This window comes from Cryptomeria japonica, chromosome 4, assembly GCF_030272615.1.
Source record: "Cryptomeria japonica chromosome 4, Sugi_1.0, whole genome shotgun sequence".
Lineage (NCBI taxonomy): Eukaryota > Viridiplantae > Streptophyta > Pinopsida > Cupressales > Cupressaceae > Cryptomeria > Cryptomeria japonica.
In genome coordinates, this window is record NC_081408.1 from 738401463 (window position 1) to 738425933 (window position 24471).

At 39.9% G+C, this 24471-nt stretch overlaps 1 protein-coding gene across 1 annotated transcript in view; it reads right to left on the minus strand.

Annotated features, from left to right (window-relative positions):
* LOC131027438 (zinc protease PQQL-like) overlaps positions 1–24471 on the minus strand; it is a 164741-nt gene that overhangs the window by 54579 nt on the left and 85691 nt on the right. The window contains exons 4-10 of the mRNA XM_057957498.2: positions 10253–10486; positions 9583–9747; positions 9305–9454; positions 9079–9170; positions 8474–8555; positions 8225–8308; positions 8014–8130 (exon numbers count right to left, since the gene is read on the minus strand). Of these exons, the coding sequence (XP_057813481.1) occupies positions 8014–8130; positions 8225–8308; positions 8474–8555; positions 9079–9170; positions 9305–9454; positions 9583–9747; positions 10253–10486 (924 nt within the window). The remainder of the gene's footprint in view (positions 1–8013; positions 8131–8224; positions 8309–8473; positions 8556–9078; positions 9171–9304; positions 9455–9582; positions 9748–10252; positions 10487–24471) is intronic.

The window sequence follows — 24471 nt, forward strand, 5'->3', positions numbered from 1 at the left end:
TCTTTGTGGCCTTCTTCTTTTCCATTACCTCTTGAGAGTTTCCTATAAGGCTTTCCAAATCAGATACATCTTCTTCCTCTTCAACCACAACTACCCTTGTCAGTCTCTCTTTTAACCAATCCGGAATGGCAGATCTTGTTTCTCTTACTTGTATTTCTTTAAGCAGTGGTCTATCCTCTTGGAAAGGAGATGTCGCTTCATCATCATTCTTCTCTTCATGTAGCTCATTAGCATCAACTTGGGGAGATTGACTTGACGACTGCTAAGGTGTCTGTCCCTTTTCTTGCTTGTCATTTTGTACCATGGATTCCATAGATTCATCAATTTCATATACCATCTTCCCCTGATCTTCTCCTTGATTTGCCTTCTTTTCATGTCGAAAAGATGTGCTTGGTGGGTGATCAGGATTGGTTTTCAGCTTCTTCTTGGAAGGTTCCCTTTTTTCAGGTATTTCTTCCCTCTTTGAGCCTTTGGAATGAGAAGTATTCTCACTTACACTGGCTTCTCCTTCCTCTGGTCTTGCCTCCAAAGTGAATGTCATTGATACATTCTGCTCTTTCAACTTCTGATGCTGTACATCCACCCATCTGCGAGTGCAGGATAAAACGGGGGCCATCAAGGCTCTCAAGTCTAAAACCTCGGGCTCATTCCAATCTATTTTCACTTCCTTGTCCTCTTTCTCATAAGATGACTGGAGGTATCTACTGTTATCTTGGGCTTGATCGGCTACTCTATAAACTTTGCATTTCCTGATGAGATCTAAGGGTAGCCTGGAATGCATCTTTCTTTTAACCTCTAAATCACCTGGCAGATTCATCCAAAATCCTCCACCTGAAACTCATGCCTGTACTTCCTGCCGACTGTCTCCTCCATATAACCATGAGGATCAAAATTCTCTCGCGAGGCAAAGAATGAGAATGAGTATAAAGATAATTCCTTCTCTGCATCCTCCGAGGCTTGAGTGTTAGGACACACCTCAACTGAATTCCCTAGTATGATGGGCACGGGAATTCCATTTCCATGCTTGTGTCTGGATGCCTTCGCATAAGCTGCCAACTGCCTGGTCACCTCAAGTAGTATTATTCTGTCTATTGGATACCTTGGCAACATGTAGGGAGGTGAAGGACACCCATGAACTCTGATGTATGTGAATTTTTGAAACTAGATGAACCATGCACCATACTTCTTCACAAGCTCCTGCGCATCCAGAGATAGTCGATTGTGAATCCCACCTTGCAATATCCTAGTAATGTTCATCGTGAAGGTGTCATTGACTAACTTGTAGTCACTTCTAGGTGGATGATGTAGATGAACATAAGAATCACAAACCCTTATTTCTCTGGGTCCTCTTCCGATCACTCCTCTGTGAGGTAGCCCTGCATACTCGAAACTCCTGATTAAGGCATATATAACATATGAGTTCATGTGGAATGATTTGGTGGGTCTTAGCCTCCTCAACTGCACGTCCAAACAATTGCTAATAATTCTGGCCCAATGAAGCATTCCTTTTCCTTGGACTATCATTTGAATGAAGAAGAACATCCACTTTTCGAAGAAGAAGGCTTGAGGAGCCCCTGTAACTCGAATGAGCAAAGTTATCAAATCTCTGTATTCCTCATGGAAGTCGATGCTATGTGGTGTATTGGGAATCTTGTTCAGGCGAGGCCGACTCTTGAGCAACCAATTCTTATTGATGAGATTCAGACAAAGTCTCAGGATCATCTTCATAGATCGACCTTGCTCCTTCTAAGCTTTTGTAAATCATATCTTTATGGTCTGGAAGATGAAGAGCTTCGCTTATAGCTTCTTCTGAAAGGTAAGCTAAGATGTTCCTATCTTTGGTTACGATCGTCCTTGATTGTGAGTCATAGTGGCGGGCACACTCGATCATCAGCTCATGACACTTTACTACAGGAGGGAAACCTACCGCCTTGATGATGCCACTCTTGATTATCTTCCTTGCAATAGGTGACGGCTTGCCAATGTAGGGGGCCTCTCGAAACTTCTTCACATTGAAGTTTCCTAAATTGGTGTCTCCGATATTACTCCACCTGGACACGATCCTGGTCTCCAATTCGTCGCTCCTCTGATCTTCCTTGATGAGAGCCTGCCGACTAGTAGATCCTTCGGCTTTGGGGGTCACCATTTGATGCCTACACAAAAATTTCAAAATTAGTCTTTAAGCATCATACCTTAAAGCGTAGAAATTAAGACCTTCCAAGGGAATAGTTCAAAACATTAATTTGAAAATGACATAACTCAAGAATTATGAATTTTCAAATTATGAATGAAAATCAGATTGCGCAGGACTTAGATTTTCAAAGGATTGCTATGAGATCAAAACAAGTCTTGAATATAAACTTCAAAAAATTAATTCTTCATACCTCCTTCTTTGAAAGCTTAACTATCAACCTTGGAAAAATGAAGAAAGAAGATCAGACTTTGCTGGATAAGGATTAAATTACTGGCTTTCTTGGGTGAATTATGTCTTAATTAGCCTTCAAAAGAGCTTCACCCTCCACTAGCTTTTCAAAATCTGGAAATTATCCTTCAACACTTAGCAAATTCTGGAAATTTAGCCTCCAATCTGCTGGATTTTGCTCCTCAATCTGCTCCTTAAAATCGCACCTAGAAGGAATGAATGAATGATTTGAAATTTGAAGCAACACTCCCCCTTTTTAAAGGGTGCTCACCCTAATCCCTTCAAGGCCGACTTGGCAAATAAGGGGTAAAAATAAATAAAAATTCCTTGAAAAGGTGGCCTATAAAGGCATAATAATGATTTTGAGCGCTCATCTTGCATTTTTTAATTTTAAAAATTAATTTTAATGCCTCCAAGGTGAAATTTTTAATTATTTTAAGGCCTAAAAATTAATTTATTAAATTGCCAATGCCTTAATTAATGCAAATTTAATTCAACCTCCCAAATGTCTTGAATTTGGGTAATTTAGTGCAAATTAGGGAATATCAAGATTTGATCAAGGCCTAATGAAGCTAGCTAATGATTTCGCCCTGGACCCTCTGGAAGGGTCAGGAGCGATTTTTTCAATTTAGTCCTGAATATCTCATACTTTGACTCCAAAATCTCCTGGAGGGTGAATTCATACCTAATTAAAGTCTTGCATTTCAAATTTTGGTATTTCGCATGAGGAATTTAGGTGAAAATGTGTATTTCGCCCTGGTCCCTCTTGAAGGGTCAGGAGCGAATTTTTCATCCTAGGCCATAATCCACCTTAGCTTGATCATAACACTCTTCCAAATCGATCTCCAGGGTCCATTTCCTTGTATCACTGAGTTAGCTCATCAAAATTTTGAAGTAGTGCATTTAGGGGAATTTCGCTCTGGACCCTCTGGAAGGGTTAGGAGCGCAATTCATAATTGGGCTCAAAATTTTCATTTTTTTTAAAGTTCAAAACCTCTTCAAGGCATCCCAAATAGGCTTTTTCATTGCATTCTAGACTTAGTTTTATTCAACTTAGGAGGAAAAGTGTGATTTTAGGGTTTTTCGCCCTAGGCCCTCTGGAAGGGTCAGGAGCGATTTTTCCTCCTTAGGCTTACTCCTCCATCATCTTTTGTTGAATCCTTCACTCATCGCTAGGCAATGTTCTTCCTTATTCATTCCACCCAAGTTTGTCTTGTTTTTGCAAGGTAAAATAGGGGTTTTTCAAATTTTTGCCCTGGGCCCTCTGGAAGGATTAGGAGCGATTTTTCCTCCTTGGCCTAGAATCATCAAGTTTTGAAGCAAACAATTACTCATCCATGGTCTTAAAGGTTATTTCTACCTTAGTGCATCCTTGTCTTAGCAAAAACTCAAAAAGAATAGGTTGATTTTATGATTTTCGCCCTGGGCCCTCTGGAAGGGTCAGGAGTGAATTTTGAGTTTTTAGGCACATTCCTTCATTCTTTTAACTTCAAATCACTTCTAAGGCATAAAACATCATGTCCTTCTCCCATCTAAGTCATGAATAGCAAGATTTTGTCTTGAATTTGCAAGAAAAGGGGAGGACTTGGAAATTTCGCTTTGGACCCTCTGGGAGGGTCAGGAGCGAATTTCGTTCTTGGATTCAAAACTTTCACTTTCAACAATGAAAGATCCCTGATGGATCTCTTTTACCAATCTGCTGTAATTTTTATTTATTTAAATTGATTTTTCCTGGATGCTGAAAGAGTAACATAACCAGGAATGAAGCTGCAGCAAGATTCCAGCCCTCCAAGTGCTGCACGTGGGAAGAAAAGTGGCTGCCAGGTACAACCGTACGACTGCCAAGTACACCCAACTGGTTAGAAACCCCAAACTGAACTCTGTCAGAATCGCTGAACCTCCAGAAAGAATGCCGTACAATCTCCAAGATGCTAATAGCTGCAAATAAATCCAAACCACTGTATTGGGGGCTACGTCCCAAACAGGCAAGGCATTGGGGTTGGCGTCCCAGATGCTGAAAAGCTCTTCCAGAGCCAAATCTCAAATCCAAGATGTAAAATGTGTAAAAGATAATCATAGAATGAAGCTCCTATCCCCTTATAACCCCTCTCAATTGCAAATCGAACCCTAATTGTCTCCAAGTGGCGTGGTCTAGTGGAAATGTTATAATTTCTTATTTTAAAGTGGTCATGTTACTAGAAAATGACCTTTTTCCCCATAGACAGAAATCCGCTCACTGAATTGCCCTGAGACCAAAGAGAAAGATTTAAAGAATTTCAAGATCTTTCCAACGAGCTATCACACAATAGGATGCGCATCCAGATGAGACCAAAAATCCCCTTATTACTCCAAAATGGCTAACAACTTAGCCTTATTTAATTATTAAACGCTAACTTAGGAAATATTAAAAATATAACCCAAATAGCCACAAAATGCCCAACTGACATTACAAACCCTAAAATCATCCTGTCACCTGTCTGTGACTGAAGTCGGAAATCAAGGATTCACTGGTAGTCTCATCCCTAAAATCTAGGGATGCTCCTAAAATTTAGGAAACAAGCCCAATCTCTCTGAAACTGAAACCATCTAAAAGGTCATGAATAACCTCACGACTGGCAACTGTCACGACCTCCTAAAATTTAGGGATACCCCCTAAAATCTAGGAACTGCTCCAAACTGGCTCCAAACTGCCTGTAAAGCCAAAATCCAATCACTATATGCACTGAATGAGTCCCAATCAACCTCTGCTAGCCTACGAGACTCCAATGATAGGCCAACTCCTCCGTCTCCGATGTCCACTCTAGAAAGGGGACATGACAAACAATCCCTCTTCACTTCAAGACAATCCAAACATTGTTTTAAACCCATGCCTAGGCTCAGTTCGCTCAAACTTTTGAGGAAAAGACAGGTTTTTGGATTTTCGCACTGGACCCTCTGGAAGGTTCAGGAGCGATTTTCCCATTCTAGGCTTGGTTGCTTCTTCTTGACTATCCAAATTATCTTCAAAGGACAAAACATACTTCCTCACATCCACTCCAACCACAAAAATCGTTTTGATCTTGCAAGAAAAAGGTGTTTCTGAGAATTTCGCTCTGGACCTCCTGGGAGGGTCAGGAGCGAATTTTGCAATTTTGACCAAAATCTCTCACTTTTCACCTTGAAACGTCTTTGCTAAGTAAGATTTCATCTTGCACTGTGCTAGGAATAGTATTTCATGTCCAAGAAAGGCCAAAAAATGTGTTTATAAGGAATTTCGCTCTGGATCCTCTGGAAGGGTCAGGAGCGAAATTGCCTTTCCTGGGCAAAACTCCTTAATTCTTTCATCTCCAAATGTGCCTAGGGGTTTCATCATGTTCTTTCCACCTTTCATCATGCCTTTGATACTCCAATTCGCCCAAACTGAGCAGGAAATGTCCTCTACTAAGATTTTCGCCCTGGGCCCTCTGGGAGGGTCAGGAGCGAAATTTAGGTTTTAGGCGAGATCTTTCATCCTTTCAAGTTGAAACTTTCTCAGGAGGGTAAAGGGAGTTGTCCTTGTTTCACTCATGCCCAAAACTTGACCTTTTTATTGCAAGATAAGAGATTCAAACTTTCGCTCAAGACCCTCTGGAAGGGTCACGAGCGAAATCGCCTTCATGGTTCAAAATTCATCATTCTGCATGCTTCCAAATCTGTAAATGTATCAAGTGACGTCCAATCTTCATTCCAAGAGACCCTGCACATAAAAAGTTAGCCAAAATTAGTGACAAATAAGCTCAAATAAGATTTTAGCTCTGAACCCTCTGGAAGGGTCAGGAGCGAAATCTTCATTCCAGGCTAAACTGCTCAATTTTTAAGTCTCAAACCATTTCACAGGGCAAGGTTAGATCATTTTCAAGGCCAGGAACCATTTGCAAGTCCACTCAAAACAAGAAATTGTGTTTAGAATGAAATTCGCTCTAGACCCTCTGGAAGGGTCAGGAGCGAATTTTAGGTTTTTAGGCCCTTAATCCATCTCATTCTTTATTTAACTTGGCCAACTGGACTCCCTTTCTTCACTAACCATGCTTAGCTGACTCAGACTCAGAAACAAACAGGACCTTACCCATAAAAACTTTCCTTCAATCTAGATTTGACCTAAGACCTATCCTATCCTTGACCTAACCAATTTGACTCTCCTAAAAGGTATATTTCATTTTGCCAATCTTGAACCTTCAGGTAGACTAACAATTTTCCAAAATTTGGTTAGACTTAGCTTGAATGAAATCCAAAAAAATGAGCTTTCAAGGTTTAGCCTTAGTCCAGCCAGCTCAATCAGACCAACCACTCACTCAGAATCCTAAAAGCAGAGAGAAAAACAAGCAGAGAGAAAAACAAAACCAAAAGCAAAAGAGGGGGTTCCCATTGTAATGGGGTGATGTGTGAAATGGTCACAACACGTTCCTGCAAGGTTGTGAGCTATTCTGGCCAAGCAGGAATTGGCTATGTTGAATCTGTCTACCCGCATACCCGTGTTGTTAGTTTTAGATCTCCTAACCCTTTCCTTTTGCTCTTTATTGCGTAATTCAAAAATCACAGCAGACCAGTTTGTTGCAAATCGTAAGTCGCCTTGTGTTTCCAGCAAAAACACATCAAACCACTGAGTAGTCCGCAGTCAAGACTTGACAAAAGAAACCTTGAGGTTGTCCCCTTTGATCAAATATAAAAAATAGCATTAGGGACTTCCTTATCTCAAGAAAGGATAGGATACTCAGCTGGTTATTCTATTCTGTGTTGGCAGTATGGAGTTTGCAGCAATGCGATTTCAGACACGTCAACAATACCAGACAAAAACACAGTCCCAAACATCACCAATATTTAAAAGTAAATACTCTCATACAAACATAGTACATGATTGGAGAACACATGCTAATTTTATCCACTCGACTACAATGATAGTACCAAACACATGCTAATTTAATGCTTACATGTCTATCCAAGAGGTAAAATGTGCCATCTGGGGTGCTATATGGTAGCTGCAGTTGCAATTATCACTGAAGACTGCTGCAATGACCAACTGATGTGGCTGTAGATGCAGCTTACCATGGAGAGTCATTTGTATTTGCCAAATTTCTAAGGTTCTAGATGTCCATCTCATCTTTCATCATTCTGTCTATGAACTGCTTGACTAAAAGTCTAGCATTTACCTTCTCTGTACTCAAGGCTTCTATAGTCTATTCCTATACAAAGTTATCTTAATTTAGATACACCATGTTCTGCTTGAGAGCCAATTTCTTTAAGAGATAGAAAAGATTCAAAAAATTTAGAAACTCAATAGTAGAGACTGAAGTAAAGAGAACACACATATGACTTGCACTTGGATCTCTAATCTGTTAGTAATTTAATGTCTATGTGTTATGCCTTAGTGCACAATATAAGGGATAGAAATCCAAAACAATCAGATATAGCCGAATACATTTTTAAATAAGTAAATGGGTCAAAAAATCACTAATCATGAGATACAAGAAGGCTGGAGGGAATGGGGAACGTTCAAGAGCAAGGAAATACAAAGGCTCGACATGTAATAGAAACTTTAAGAATTTAAATACAGCTTTTAAAATATGACAACTCACCAGTTTCGGAGAACTATCTGGAGCACATGATAATTTAATTGCAATATCACCATGAAGATCATCTGTCCTTGAAGGTTTGGCAAATCCTAGGAAGGCTGAAACACTGACAGAGTAGATCTGAATAAAAAAGATTTCATGAGCCAGTTTTTAGGGGAATAAAGAAGGCATATCTTTTAAAACCCAACTGATAGGAAATCTGTAAACTGTATACCTCTGGATGGTTGATATGTAGAATGCGAATGATTCTCGTTTCTAGTAAATTCCGGATAAAACCAACAAATTGAATGTCTTCCATCTTTTACAAATAGTGCATATAAAAGAGAGAATTGGTATGATTATCAGTACACTATATCAAAAGGAATTGTGCAAGATACAGAATCTTGAATCCAAGCAGCATTTTCCTTTTATAATAAATTTCCAAGTAGCATTTGAAAAAATACCAACTGGATTCATGACATACCACATTTGGTGCCTTAAGTTCAATGGGAAAGGTAATCTGAACAGAACATTGTGCTTCTAACTTCTGGCTGTGTACAACTTCCCTTGAATTCAAAAAATTTGTCATTCCAGCTTTAGATTATATAAGAAAAATTTCTTAATAAGCACTGAAAAACTGAAACAAAATACTTAAAAATATAAACAAACTAATCAAGGTTAATGCAATGAAGTGCTGAGCATGCACAAACCATTAATCTAGAGGAATGACTAAGCACATGATTCAGTCCCACAAAATGTACATAGGGTATGTTGCAAGAATAATATGAATTTAACCATAAAATAACAGAAGCTATTGCAATGAACATCATTAGATGACAACAGAATTGCATGCTAAGCATGTGATCCAGTCCTACAAAATTTACATGGGTAATATTGCAAGAATAACCCAAATTTAATTAGATAACAAGGGAGATTGCTGTGAAATAGAAGAAAACGGAATTACAAAATGTGCTATAGTTTAAATTATGAAGCATCAATAATGACACACTATAGATGGGAAAAATAATATTCATGTGGTATTTCTTAAGTGGACATATAGATTCTGAAAATAGATAAAAAGAAATACACCTCACTCGTTTTTTAGAGAACATAAAAGGTAAGGCTTTCAGCTCTTCACGGTTAAAATGCATAACTGGCTTCAAAGGCTTTGGTATATCACCCTGTTAAACATAAGATACATTAAGAAAAATGTTTTGCAACATTTCAAACATTGTTGGCAAATAACTGTTCAAGAAATAAAGAAAAGAAAATTCAAATAGAAACAAAACAACTATAAACGCAAACATCTACACACCAGATATTGCAGTATCAGTGGAAGGACTAGCTCTGCCTTAATATTTCCTACAATAACAACGGTAAATGTGGAAGGGTCCTTGAAGCAACTGTCAAAGTATTGACAAGATCTTTTTGGATTCATTTTCTGGATATCCTTGATTCTGATAGGCTGCACATTAAATGGAACATGTTTTACATTTTTTAGGTAAAGGTGTCCAATTGCTAGGAAACAAGAAAGGAACAATGACGTGCATATTCTGTGAATTTTAACTTCAATGTCATTCAACAAAACATCACCTTAAAGAAGTATGATTTCCCATAATTAATTTGGTTGATGCGCTCTGAAAATGCTGTGAAAGGCTCTCTTTCCTGTGCTCTTATTTTCTCTTTAATTGTTTGCATAGCTACATTGATTTCGTCATCTCCTGGAATAATGCTCTTCAAAAATAACCTATTGACAAGCTGAGTACATTGCCAACAATTGGAGCAAAAGATTTTATTTTATTTAATATTCATACTAACTCAATCTTGTGAGAAGCTGAAAGAAAACAATCTGACTAATAGAGAAAGAAAAAAGTACTTGAAAATCTCACCAAGCAATATGAGAAAGATAATAAATTTCCATGCTTTAAATTTTGAATTAATAATCCCATACAGAAAACATAATTAAATTATGTCGGAGAATCTTTATGTTGGCATCCAACAAGAAGATTAATTTTTTGTAGTTATCTATAAGAAAAAGAAACACTTCAAATATCTGCATTTTTAAGTATGTTTACTCAAAACTCTAGGAAAAAAAAACTTGCTGAGATTATTAGAATATATAAATTACAATGAGTTGGTAAACCTATAAAGCAAAAAGAGTTTTATTAAAACAGTCCCCTTTAAAGAAAAACAAGAAAAGATGATGCACACAATTCTAATGAATGGAAAGGCCAATAAATTGTAGTATTAACTTGAAACAAACCTCCAGAGCAGTCTCCAGATCAGAAGATGAACAATCCCCTGAGAATGTTCTCATGTATGCCAGAACTTCTGTACCAACTTCTGCTTTCTTACCATCAAGCATTTCCATGAGAAATGCTGGCTTATATCCAAACACGCCAATTTCTCCAGCAAGTACTGAGCCAATGGAACATGATAGATAGTCACTTTTAGACAATTCAGACAACCCGCCATATGCAAACCCACTGAAAAGCACCTAAAAACAAAAATATAACATCCCAGAAAATAGATGGTCAGAAACAGAAAATGAAAACATGCAGCAATATATGGGTCAAGTAACATTCCTAGTGCATGTATGACATCAAAAAGTTATGTATAAAGCAGGCAAATATATTTTTTAATAAAAAGAGAAGTGTTTACTCCCGAAGGGATTGTTCTATAATTTATGCAGAGTCAATAGAATACAATAGAAACAGTAACATACCAGAATAATACCAATGAACAATAGTCAACACAACATATGGCATAAAGGTATTCCTTATTATCAAGTGTAATGTGTGTAAATCATCCATAGAATGTTTTCCAATACAATACTCCAAACATATATAGTGCTTGGCGGTTGGTTAAGACTACCACCCGTCAACAACTGACACAACCTCTCGAAAACAACTAATTACACTGCCAAGTATACTAACAAAATATCAATAAGACATTATTTATTTATGATGGCAAAATTGCCATCTACATCAGCCCCCCCAAAAAAGAAGTCATCTTCCAGACGACGAAACAAAATGGAAGCTAACTCTAATATATGCAAACTACAGAGAGGACGTCCCTAGTAGTAGAGAAGACTGAGGGGTGTCTGGCTGTGAGTGCTGCTATAAGCTCTTATTTACCACCAACTCTCGCTCCTAAGCGGCTTTGACCATGTATGCAGCTTCCATGAGTTGTTTCCACATCTTCTCTAACTCCTCATCCTTCTTCTCCAACTCCTTGGCTTTCTCCTTCAACTGCTCATCCTTGCTAGCCATTTCTGCCTCCAATTGTTGGGTATGTTCAGCCACAGATTTCTCCAAGGCAATGACCCATGAATGCTCCCAAGCCAGCTACTCTCGGACCTTTTGTGTGTGGTCGGCTAGAGACTGCCTACCCATTTCTGCTTCTCGGAGGACCTGTTCCCGTTGAGTAGTCACCATCTCAACTCGCACCACAGCCAGCTTCCGATGCTTCAGGTTCAAGTCCCTGAAGGCAACCTCCATGTCCCAGAGTGATCTCAAGAGATGAGTTTGGTCGTTTGCTATTGGCTACATCGAGATCTAGGTATCTACCATCTCCTGCATCTCCACTTTCGGCCACCTCTTGGTAATGAAGCACCTAAAGAATTTTGTGTTGCACTTGCCTTGCATGAATGGTAAGAGACATTCTACTACCTGAACCACCAAAGGGTTGTGGCCAATGTCAACATTTCTAGCAATGTCTCCTACTCTAGCAAAAAAATTTGCCACCCCCTCCAACTGTTTGACGCACTATTGCACAATGCCAATGGGGTCTCGAGGATTTGGCTTGCTCAACCACAATACAATCTCCTCGCCTTTGTTAGATGACAATCCCTCTCCCCCAGGTAATATCAGAGTGGATTCTACTACTGTTACTCTCTGTGATTCCATTTGTCGTCGTTCCATCCCATGGTCTTCTCCACTATTCCCCTCAGGAGCCCTCATCCCTTTAGGTATCACTCACAATGACTTAGGTGGATCCTTTGGAGCAATTCCCAATGTCCCCAGCCATGAATCAATGACTTCCTTGTGCCCTCCACTAGAAGTGATTCTGTGGTAGGTGTGGGGCTCATGGATGGGCCCCTTGGCAGTGTCGCTTCGAGGGCTATTGTTCCTACCCTAGCTGGTGAGGGCCATATTTCTACATCCACTACTACTGGTGTGGTTTTTACTATCGTTAAAACTACCAAGGTCCAAAAACTGTTGAAACAACCATAATTGACAAGATTGAGCGGGGAGTAGTAACCATGACTGCTAGTACCTCCAATGTCGTACTCTCTACCAATGGTGCCAAAACTGCCAAATCTATCAATTGGACTGAAAATGCCATTTTTGTCAATGGTGTCAAAACTGCCACCTGTGGTTGTGTGTCATCTGGCCAAACTCCCATGTATTCAGCAACGTCCTCCACATCATATTCGTTTGCCATAGCAGCTGCCACCCTAAACGTGTCCTCTATAATTTCACCTTCAAAGGATCATATTCTTAGATTGTTGCACATCCTGCTACCTCCACTTCTTAGCAGGTCGGTCATCGCCAACAGTTAATGTATTTAAATGCATCTAATAGAATATCACCGGTTTGGAGAGTTCTACTTGAGGTTGGAGATGATCTCGCTTATTTGCTGGAATTTGTGTGCGTACTGCATCCAAAAAGAGACTAATTATGGGACATGTAGAATGCCTTATGCTCGAGGTTCAAGAATTCTAGGAGAGAATCGATGCCCAGTTATACACTATGTCGTTCATCAATCTGTTCATCAAGTACACATCCATATTGCAATGTCTGAAGCCCTACTAGCACCTATGAGGCTGGTCTTGATAACATCCACGATGCACTTCCATTTGGCAGTTGCCATAAAGTTCTTTTTCAGCCCCCAACTACTACTGTTGTTCCAAATACTTGCCTATTTCTTTCTATGATAAATCACTTCGGCATATCAAATTGAGCATATTATTCTTGTGCTCTGTGGTTATTTTGTTTGGCCACACTTTCGCCCTTTGATGGTATTTCAAAAAACTTAGCGAAGTCCAACCACGAAAAAGATATGGTTGCCAAATTACCATGCCTTTTTCGTCATTGGAGTCCACTAAGGTTTTCAGAATACCATTGAAGGTTGGGAGCATGGCCAAATGCAAAATAAGTGCGGAGCACAAGAAGAATCTTCTCAATTTGATATGTTGAAGTGATTTATCACAAAAAGAGTTAGACATTATTTGGAACAACAATAGTAGTTGGGAGGTGAAAAAGAACTTTATGGCAACTACTGAATGGAAGTGCATTTTGGAAGTGTTGTGACCATTTCACACATCACCCCATTAGAATGGGGACCCCCTCTTTTTTTTCTTAGGGTTTTGCTTTCCTTGGTTAGGTTTTCTCTCTGCTTGCTAGGTTTTGGAGTGAAGTGAGTGGTCGCCTGGGCTAGGTAGATTAGGGTTTCTCTCTGAGAGCTCGTCTTAGGGTCTCTTTCAAGTTGAGTCCAGCCTGGTTTTGGGAGGTCATTAGCTGTCTGGCTGGAACCCTAAGTTTGCCTTAGTGGGACTTTTCCTTTCAGGCAAATGAAAATGGATAGTTTGATGGATAGGATGATAGGTCTCAGGTCAAGGTAGGTCTGGATTGGTGGTTTTCTTGTCAGAATCTTGTTTTCCTCCCGGTCAAAGCCGATTAAGCGGAGTCAGTGGTCAGAGAGAGATGGAAGTGGTGATTTCAGAAGCTGAGAGCAAATGCACTTGATGATGATTGAAGGAGTTTTGAAAGGATATCCAAGGTTTGAAGTGTCAGAATAATGGAAGTTAGCCTGAAAGAAGATTTTTCGCTCCTGACCCTTCTAAAGGGTCCAGAGGGAAATCGTCACTTGATCCCCAATTTTGGCCTTAGACGTGCAGAATAAAGTTTTTTGAGTCAAGTGGATGGCAAGTAGACATGATGATACTAGGGAGAGATAAAGTTTATCAAGTTTGGATTAAGAAGGAGTGGAATTGAGTGTGAAATCAACCAAGAATAGAGATTTCGCTCCTGACCCTTCCAAAGGGTCCAGAGCGAAATCTACCCTTTATCCACTTTGCTCAAGGATTTGATCAGAATTGTAGACTCTTGGGGCATAGATGAGAGAGTTGGATGCATGTTTGCCTTAGGGAGGAGGTTTTAGACCTGGTGATGATGAAAGCTAGTCCGAGAGGAGAATTTCGCTCCTGACCCTTCCAAAGGGTCTAGAGCGAATTCTTCCCTTTTTGTCTTCCTTTGACCTTAAAATCTAGTTTGACCTTGCCTAGACCCAGTTGGATGGAGGTTTGTCTTGATTGCGATGAAAGGAAGTTGATTTGACCAAGTTCGTGTGAGAATGAGTTGAAAGGAAGATGAAAATCAACTTGGGAGATGATTTTCGCTCCTGACCCTTCCAAAGGGTCCAGAGCGAAAATCCTTGAAGACCTCAAATTCTCACTTATCAAGGCCAAATTTTTAGTTCCTAAGGCATGTTTGAAGGTATTTTTGAATGTTCTAGCATTAGGGAGTGCGTGAAGATGAAGGATTCCAGCCCAAAAGATGAATTTCACTCCTGACCCTTCTAGAGGGTCCAGAGCGAAATTCTTGAAAACACTCATTTTTCCCTTGGCTAAAGTCAGGATCTTGGCAGAGATGCAAGAGAAAGGATCTATGTTTGCCCCCCAAAGAGTATTGGAAGTGAAAAAGTCAAGAATCAAGCTCAACACATGATTTTCGCTCCTGACCCTTCCAAAGGGTCCAGAGCGAAAATCCTTATAGCTCCTGATTTCTTCCTTGTTTGGGTTAGGTGTTGACATGATGGAGGATTAATGGGTATGTTCTTGTCCTTAGGAGGTGAGTAAAGGTGGATGAGGTGAAGATTTTAGCCACGAATGTAAATTTGGCTCCTGACCCTTCCAAAGGGTCCAGAGCGAAATTCATTATATACTTCATTTGCTCCCTTGTTTTAGCTTGAAACCTTGATCCTTAGATGGGTTAGGTGTTGACATGATGGAGGATGAATGGGTATGTTCTTGTCCTTAGGAGGTTAGTAAAGGTGGATGAGGTGAAGATTTTAGCCAAGAATGTAAATTTCGCTCCTGACCCTTCCAAAGGGTCTAGAGCGAAATTCATTATATACTTCATTTGCTCCCTTGTTTTAGCTTGAAACCTTGATCCTTAGATGGGTTAGGTGTTGACATGATGGAGGATGAATGGGTATGTTCTTGTCCTTAGGAGGTGAGTAAAGGTGGATGAGGTGAAGATTTTAGCCAAGAAAGTAAATTTCGCTCCTGACCCTTCCAAAGGGTCCAAAGCGAAATTCATTATATATTTCATTTGCTCCCTTGTTTTACCTTGAAACCTTGATCCTTAGATGGAAAACGATCTATATTTGCCTCCAGGAGAAAATTGAAGTTTAAAAAATGAACAATCAAGCCCAAATAGGAATTTCGCTCCTGCCCCTTCGAAAGGGTCCAGAGTGAAAATCCTCCTAAGGCTCATTTCTTCCCTAGTTTGACCAAATTTTGAGTTGCAGGCCATCTTGAAGGGAAGTGTGGACATGTTTGGACTTTGGAAATGTTTGAAAGCCTTGAAAAAATGAAGGATTCTAGCCAAGAAGGTGAATTTCGCTCCTGACGAGCAAAATTCCTTGCAAACCTATTCTTTTTACCTTGTTTTGGCTTTTGGCTTTAGACCTTATCCCTTGGGTGAAGAATGATGTTTAGTTGCCTTCTAGAGTGGATTGGAGTTGAAGAGATGAAATATCAAGTCAAGAATGAGATTTTCGCTCCTGACCCTTCCAAGGTCCAGAGCGAATTTTCTCAAAACCTCTCTTTGCTCTCAACTTTGTGCTAGATCAAGTATGGGCTAAGGTAAAATCAAGAAGGAGATGTCCCTAAGAGTGACTTCAAGTTGTTTGAAAACATTGAAAAGTGAAGGATTTTGAGCCAAACAGTGGAATTCGCTCCTGACCCTTCCAAAGGGTCCAGAGGGAAATTCCTAGAAACACCTATTTTTCCATTAGAGGAGGTCTAGTCCTTAGATTTTTATGGCGTGGATGGAAGTGGGATATCATGACTTTGCCTCTTGAGGTGGTTTGGAGTTGGATAAATAGAGAAACAAGCCTAAGAATGAGATTTTCGCTCCTGACCCTTCCAAAGGGTCCAGAGTGAAAATCTTAAAATCACCTTGTTTTCCTTACAAAATCAAGTCAACTTTGAGTTTTTAAAGCTTGGATGAGTGTGAGGAGAGGTGTTCTTGCCCTGTTGAAGTTGATTGAGGTCGAATGGTAGAGGAGTAAGCTCAAACCAAGGATTTCACTCCTAACCCTTCCAAAGGGTCCAGAGCGAAAAACCTAGGATCGCCTACTTCCTTTGCAAGACAAGTTCAAATTTTGATTTTTATGGCCCAGATGAGAGTGAGGCGATATGTCGCTAGGCTTGGAGGTGGATTGAAGTCAAATGATGGAGGAACATGCTAGAAACCTTGAAAATCGCTCCTGACCCTTCCTTAGGGTCCAGGGCGAAATTGTGCAAACCTATCTTTTCCCTTAAATTTATGCCAAGTCTAGTGAGGATTGAGATCAAAGAAGACCTTAAGGATGGCTTCAAATTGCCAAAAATTATCAAGTTTGAAGGAATTGAGTCAAGTGATGAAAATCGCTCCTGACCCTTCCAAAGGGTCCAGGGCGAAAATTCTACAATCACCTATTTTTTCTTACAAAATCAAGTCAAACCTGGGTTGGATGAGAGAAGAGAAGTGTTTCCTTGCCTTGTGAAGTGGATTCAAGATGAAATAATGAAGGAATGAGCTCAAAACAAGATTTTCGCTCTTGACCCTTCCAAAGGGTCCAGAGCGAAAATTCTAAAACACATCCTTTCTTCAAGAGTTTGTGCCAAGTCAGGCCTGGATCAAGTAAAGGATTCTCCTAGGATTGCCCTTGAGTAGTTTGTTGCCTTCAAATGTGCTAGTTTCAAGCTAAAGAAGGAATTTTGCTCCTGACCCTTCCAAAGGGTCCAGAGCGAAATTCTTCCAACCTCCTTTTTTTCCAAGATTTGAGTGAAGTCGGGCCTAGACTAGAGTGGGAGAAGCTATTTGGAACGCCTTGGAAGGATTTTTAACCACAAAGGATGCATATTTTGACCTAAAGAAGGAATTTCGTCCTGACCCTTCCAAAGGGTACAGAGCGAAATTCATCAAAATCACTATTTCCCCATCATGTCAAGACAAGATTTGGATTCCTATGGCATGGTTGAGGTTGGAGTGAGATATTCTAGGGAAAATTGAGGTAAAGGAAGTGCAAAATGAAGCTGAAAGGAGGAATTTTGCTCCTGACCCTTCCAAAGGGTCCAGAGCGAAATTCCTATTATCACCTGATTTACCCATGTGAGAGGCTAAAAGGATGGATCCTTGGACTTTGTTACGCCAAAACAAGCATATGCACACCTTTAAGAGGATTTTGGGGTAAGAAATGAGACAATTAAGGCAAAATCAAGGAAATCGCTCCTAACCCTTCCAAAGGGTCCAGGGCGAAATCCCTTGAGGAAGCCTATCCTTCGCCTTGTTTGAGCTAGACAAAAAACATGAAGGTATGACAAATCTAGATTGTGAGGAGTGAATAAGCCTAGATGAAAAGTTCAAATAAGCCTTCTTGAAGTAATTTAAGCCTTCCTCATATCTTAAGCATTCTAGTGCCTATGGAGAATGAGCCTTCCTCAAACCTTGATCAAGCTTTAGCATCCACTAAGCTTACTCTCATCTTTTCACCAAATTTGCTAATTAAATCTCATTTGGGGGACTAAGACAAATTCGCATGAATTAAGGCACTTATAAATTGATTAATTAATTTTTCTAAGCCTTAAAATAAATAAAAAATCAACCTTTGGGCGTTGAAATTATCCTAAATTTAAAAAAATCCCCACTTGAGCGCTCAAAATTTATTATTTTCACCTATTTATCAGGTTGGCCGTGCTTGTGGAGGGTTTTTTTTAATTTATTTATGCCTTTACCAAGTCGGCCTAGGGGTAAAGCGAGGTGAGCGCCCTATATAAGGGAGGTATGTTTTCGAAATTTTAAATCATTCATTCATTTTCCCTTGTGCGAATTTAAAGAGCAGATTTGGAGGTGCGAAATTGAGCAGATTGAAGGTTAATTTCCAGATTTTGGAGAATACTTGAAGGCTGGTTGAAGGCGAACTCCTTGCTGGAAGCTGATTGAAGGTTAATTCATCCAAGGGGAGAGTCTAAAATTCAGAATAAAGACCTCTTATCCAGCAAATTCCCATTTTCCTTATCCATTCTTTTCAAGGTTGATAGATAGAATTAAGGAAAAGGTATGTACAATCAGATTTTTGGAAGCTTAATCAAGATTTAATTTAATTTTCCTTTGTAAGGTTAAGTCTTGCACAATCTGATTTAATTCGCAATTAATATGAATTTGAAAATTCATAATTCTAAAGGTTTATCATACTATTTTCAAATTGTAATCTTCTTATATCCTTGGAAAGACTTAAGTTCCATACCTTAAGGTACTATGCTCAAACCTAACTTTAAGACTTTCTTGTAGGTATCAATTGACAACCCCAAAGGCTAGTGGATCCACTACCCGACAGGCCCTCATCAAGGAGGATTAGAAGAACGATGAATTGGAGACCAGGATCCTGTCCAAGTGGAGCAATATCAGAGACACCAATCTAGGAAACTTAATTGTGAAGAAGTTTTGGGAAGCGCCCTACATCGGCAAGCCGTCACCTGTTGCGAAGAGGATAATTGAGAGTGGCATCATCAAGGCTGCAAGATTTCCTCCTGCCATCAAATGTCACGAGTTGATGATTGAATGTGCCCGACACTACGATTCACATTCGAGGACGATCGTAGCCGAGGATGGAACTCTCTTAGCCTACCTTTCAGAGGAAACTATAAGCGAGGCTTTTCATCTCCCAGAGTAGAGAGACATGATCTACAAAAGTCTAGAAGGAGCTAGGTCTATTTACGAGGATGATCCTGAGTCCTGCCTGAACTTCATCAACAAGAATTGGTTGCTCAAAAGTCGACCTCGCCTGAACAAGATTCCTAATACACCGCATAGGATTGGTTTCCAGGAAGAGTTCAAGGACTTGATAACCATACTCAATCGGGTTACTGGTGCCTCTCTAGCTTTCTTCTTCGACAAATGGATGTTCTTCTTCATACAAGTGATTATGCAAGGACAAGGAAAGTTCAATTGGGCTAGAATCATCAGTAATAACCTGGACGTGCAGTTGAGGAGGCTAGCCCCTACCAAGTCTTTTCACATGAGTTCATATGTTATATATTCCTTAGTCAAGAGTTTTGAGTATGCAGGGCTACCTCAAAGAGGAGTTGTTGGGAGAGGACCCGGAGAAATAAGAGTTTGTGATTCTTATGTTCAACTACATCATCCACCAAAGAATGATTACAAGCTAATCAATGATACCTTCACGATGTATATCACCAAGACATTGCAAGGAGGGATTCACAATCGATTGTCTCTGGAAGCACAAGAGCTCGTGAAGAAGCATGGTGCATGGTTCATTCAGTTTCCAAAATTCACATACATCAGAGTTCATGGATGTCCTTCACCTCCCTACATGTTGCCAAGATATCCTATAGACAGAATAATATTACTTGAAGTAAATAGACAATTGGCAGCTTATGCTAGAGCATCAAGACACAAGCATGGAAATGGAACTCCCGTGCCTATCCTGCTGGGAAATTCAATTGAAGTGTGTCCTAATACTCAAGCCGTGGAAGATGCTGAGAAGGAGTTATCTCTATATTCATTCACAACCTTTGCCTCATGGGAGAATTTCGATCCTCATGGTCATATAGAAGAGACAGTCGGGAAGAAGTACAAACATGAGTTTCAAGTAGAAGACTTTTGGGTGAATATTCAGGATGATATTTAAGTGAAAAGAAAGATGCATTCCAGATTACCTTTGGATCTCATCAGGAAATGCAAAATTTACAGAGTAGCCGATCAAGCCCAGGACAGTGGTAGATAACTCCAATCATCCTATGAGAAAGAAGATAAAGAAGTGAAAGTAGACTGGAATGAGCCAGAGGTTTTGGACCTAAGAGCATTGATGGATCCTGTTTTAACTTGCACTCGTAGATGGGTAGACGTACAACATCAGAAGTTGAAGGAGCAAAATGTATCCATGACATTCACCCTAGAGACAAGAACAAAAGAAGGAGAGGCAAGTGTGAGTGAGAATGCTTCCCATTCCAAGGGATCAAAGAGAAAGGAAGGACCTGAGAAGAGAGAGCCTTCCAAGAAGAAACAAAAGGTGAATCCTGATCGTCCACCAAGTACATCTTCTAGGCCTGAAAAAGAAGCAAGTCAAGGAGAAGATCAAAGGCAGATAGTGTATGAAATTGATGAGTCTATGGAATCCATGGTGCAGAATGATAATCGAGGTAAAGGACAGGCACCTCAGCATTCATCTAGTCAATCTCTTCAGGTTGGTGCTGATGAACAACAGGAAGGAAAGAATGATGATGAAGCAACATCTCCTTTCAGGGAAGATAGACCTTTGCCTAAAGAAATACAAGTTAGGGAAAGAAAGTCTTCTATTCTAGATTGGCTAAAAGAGAGGCTAACAAGGGTAGTTGTGGTCGAAGAGGAGGAACAAGTGTTCGACTTGGGAAGTCTCATAGGAAGTTCTCATGAAGAGGTCAAAAAGAAGAAGGCCACAACGATGTCAAAAGTGATTAGAGATGAAGCAGGATCCCGAAAGGTCCAGATAGCTACACCATTGGTAGACAAGTATGAGGATGAGATCCTAGCAGAAGAATATGATCTAGATACAATTGATCTTGGCCCACTTACCTCCAAGCAGGCTATGGAAGAAGCAACTGATTCAGTGAGAGCACTTAACGACAAACTCAAAGAAGAAATGGAAAAGAATGAGAAGTTAGAAAGAGAGGTCAATGCTTGGAGGAATTATTTTAGCCATCTTAATCAACCTTTGAGACGACAGGATCCAGCAATATCTCCTTTGCATGCACTTCCTCTTGAGTCAGTAAATAAGGCAGAAAGAATGAAGAGCTTAGCTCAGATCATGAGTTCTTTGATTGATGAATCTTACAAGGTTGCCATTGAATTTGCAACAACGATGATGAAGACGGTCCACCAGGCTATCCAAGTTCTTGAGATCATCCATAATCTATTGGTAACTGTGGATGCATTTGCTCACACTAGAGATATTGTCATCCCGGTCTTGCAAGTGATAAGAAGGACACCAAGACAGATTCTAGCACAAGAGAAGATAATGAGTGGAGAAGCCCATAGTCTTCTGCAGTGGTCAACTTTGCTCCAGATAAAGGAAGTTCTTTTCGAAGATATCAGTTCCAAGTGCAGCGAAGCTGAGGGAACTATCCACCCTATTCAAGACAAGGTATTTGAGGTATTGTGTACGATCCTTGGCAGAAGAATTGAGATCGAGACGGATGTAGACATCCAAGAATTGGAAGACAAGATCAAGATCATCTTTTGCAAAGAGAACACAGTCACCGAAGAGCAGCAAAATCAGATGCATGCTACTATGTTCCTGATTGAGAAAACAAAAGAGGTGGAGCTTGGATGGGAGACAACTCTTCTCACTGTCTTTGATCAAGTTCTTCACTTGGAAGAAACGATGAAGAATCTTCCTGGGATTTCCATTGTTGAGATTGAGGCGATCACATCCAGATTCATTGAATATGCTAGAAAAGAGCATAGAAAAGGGAACAAAGTTCTAGATGAGAAGTTGTTATAAAATGATGTGGCAACTTAATTCCTATTGGTCTATGTCTCTTCGTTATTTGTGCCAATTCCTATTGGCAATGGATTGATAATGTTTATCTAAATGGGGACTTTTTTGTAACAAACCCTAATTAGGGTTTAGGTGTCAAAATCTCAGCCATCGATCTTCTTTTGATCCAGGTCGTTCATTGTATTTGAGAGTGCTATATAAGCCCTCGCTCATTTCATTTTAAGGAGTTAGAAAAAGTAAGAGAGAGAATTAGAATTTTTAAAGTTTAATATTGTCAGCAACATAGAAATAAGTAGTGAAGAGAGAAAGTTGAACAATTGTTGTTTATTTGGCTATGAGATCAATGAAATATTGAAGTTATGGTGTTTTATTGCAATCCTTGTGGCTATTTTCATGGTTGTTTATCTTCTTGAATCACTCCTAGTAGAGATAGCGTTTAAGTCTTATGTTTGGAGGATGAATGTTGTGCTTGATCTTTGATAAGACTCATATTCCAAACCACTAGCTACTTATTGATGGTAAGAATGTCCTATGTGGTCAACTGGAAACATCGGGATTGTTTAGGAGTCCAGTCATAGTTGGAGGCATTGATATGTATCTTAATGATAGTATCTATCCCCTTAGTGATTTCAAAATCATTGAATCCCCTTAGAAGATCGCACCAATTCCTGTGGAGTTGTAACCTCTTGGCAATACTGAAATTGGTAAAGTCCTATCAAGACCAATCATCACTTGAGTCATTCTTAGGATTAATTTAGTCTCACCTCCTCAAAACCTTTATCTTTTGATATTTTTGAAACATCAGTTAGCATTAGGAAAATCCTGTTCCCTCATTTGAAAAGTAGTCACACAAACAAGCTTTCTCTGAAAGTACGTAAGGCCGCTTGAAAAACAGTAAACACAACGACCACTGGTGCTTATCCATGAGTAGAGAACCTACATAAAAGAACCTTGAAGTTTCATCGATTGATCCTTTTTGCGATATCTTCAGCATTCGGAAACTTTACTCAAGAGAGGATAAGATACCTCTGGGTATTTTATTCTGTGTTTGGTCGTGTACAAAATACACATCAATAGGATGTTATCAAGAATTACCTCACAGATGCTAGTAGAGCTTCGAACATTGCAGCATGGATGTTGTACTTGATGAATGGGTTGATGAACGACATAGTGTATAATTGGGCATCGATCCTCTCTGAGAGGATTCAAAAATTCTTGAACCTCGACCATAAGGCGTTCTACATGTCCCATCATGCAATTGGTCTCTTTCTGGAGGCAGTACACACACATGTTCCAACAAATAAGCAAGATCATCTCCAACCCCTTCTCGAGTAGAACCCTCCAAATCGACAATAGTCTATTGGATGCATTTAAATACATTGACAGTTGGCGGTGACCAACCTGCCAAAAAGAGGTGGCAGGATGTGCAACAATCCGAGAATATTGAGATTGACGGTAGTGAGGACACATTAAAGGCATCATCCTCTAAAGGTGAAAGTACAGAGAATACATTCAGGGTGTTAGTTGTTGTGGCAGACAAAGATGATGAGGAGGTAGTGGAGGATGTCGCTGCATATATGGGAGTTCGGCTGGAAGACATAACGGCAGGTGGCAATGTTGTGATCATTTGCACAGATCACCCCATCACAATTGGGGATCCCCTCTTTTGCTTTAGTTTTTGTGATTTTTGTTAGGTTAGGCAGTAGTCTGATCCTTTGGCGAGATGAAGTTGAGTGGATTTGTTCCTCAACACCTTGGCTATGAGCAGCATAGGATGATCATTTCATTTGATCCTCACCACCTTTGATGAAAACAAAGAGTCAAGCATAGGGATTACTAGGAGATGCAAATCATTGATGCAGTATGGAGGCTTAGACTGTGAAGAAATCTTCAAACAATGACTTAGGACCCTTTGAGTTGGCAAGGTGAGTTATTTTCGCTCAAAATTTGGCTGTCACTATCGGTGACCCCCCAAATACCCCACCTGGTCTTAGCTCTCAGTCAATGACCCCCAAAAAGTTTGAACTTTCTTAGCTGACAGTTAGTGACCCAAACTTTTGCAGTCAGTGCCCCCTCCAAAACTTGATCTATCCCTTGCTCAGTCAATGAGCCCTCTAGGGTCCGATCTAAGGTGAAAATGTTTTTCGTATGCAAGATGACTCTTAAAGGTTGATGCTTGATGTTTGACGAAGTAGAGGCAATTGAGTAAAGTGAAGTTAGCTATATTTGAGCACAGTCAGTGCACTAGTGAAAGTCTGAACTTTTCTAGTTAGTGCCTTGTCTAAACCATGACCTCACTTGAAGCTCAGTTAGTGCTAGATGAAATCTCTTGCCTAAAGATAGAAGATGTTGAAGTTAACGATCAAGAGGATGATGAAAGAAGATCAATCTAAGGCATTTGAGCATGAAATGAAGACTTGGAAAGTTCAACAAGTTTGCGCCTTAGTTAGTGACCCCCTGGAAATCCGAACTCTTCCAGTCAGTGGGGTACCAAAAGTCTGAACTTTTCTTGTGTCCAATCAATGAGCTACATCAGAAATAAGTGAAAATATCAGCATTTGATCAAGAGCACATCGGTATAAGAGGGCATTTTTTCCAAATTGGAGATCAATTCGAGGCTACCAGCTAGTTTAGAGCTTATTTGCAGGTCTGAAGTAGGTTTTGTTTGATCATTTCCATTAAAATCAGACCCTAATTTGATGCTGGTAA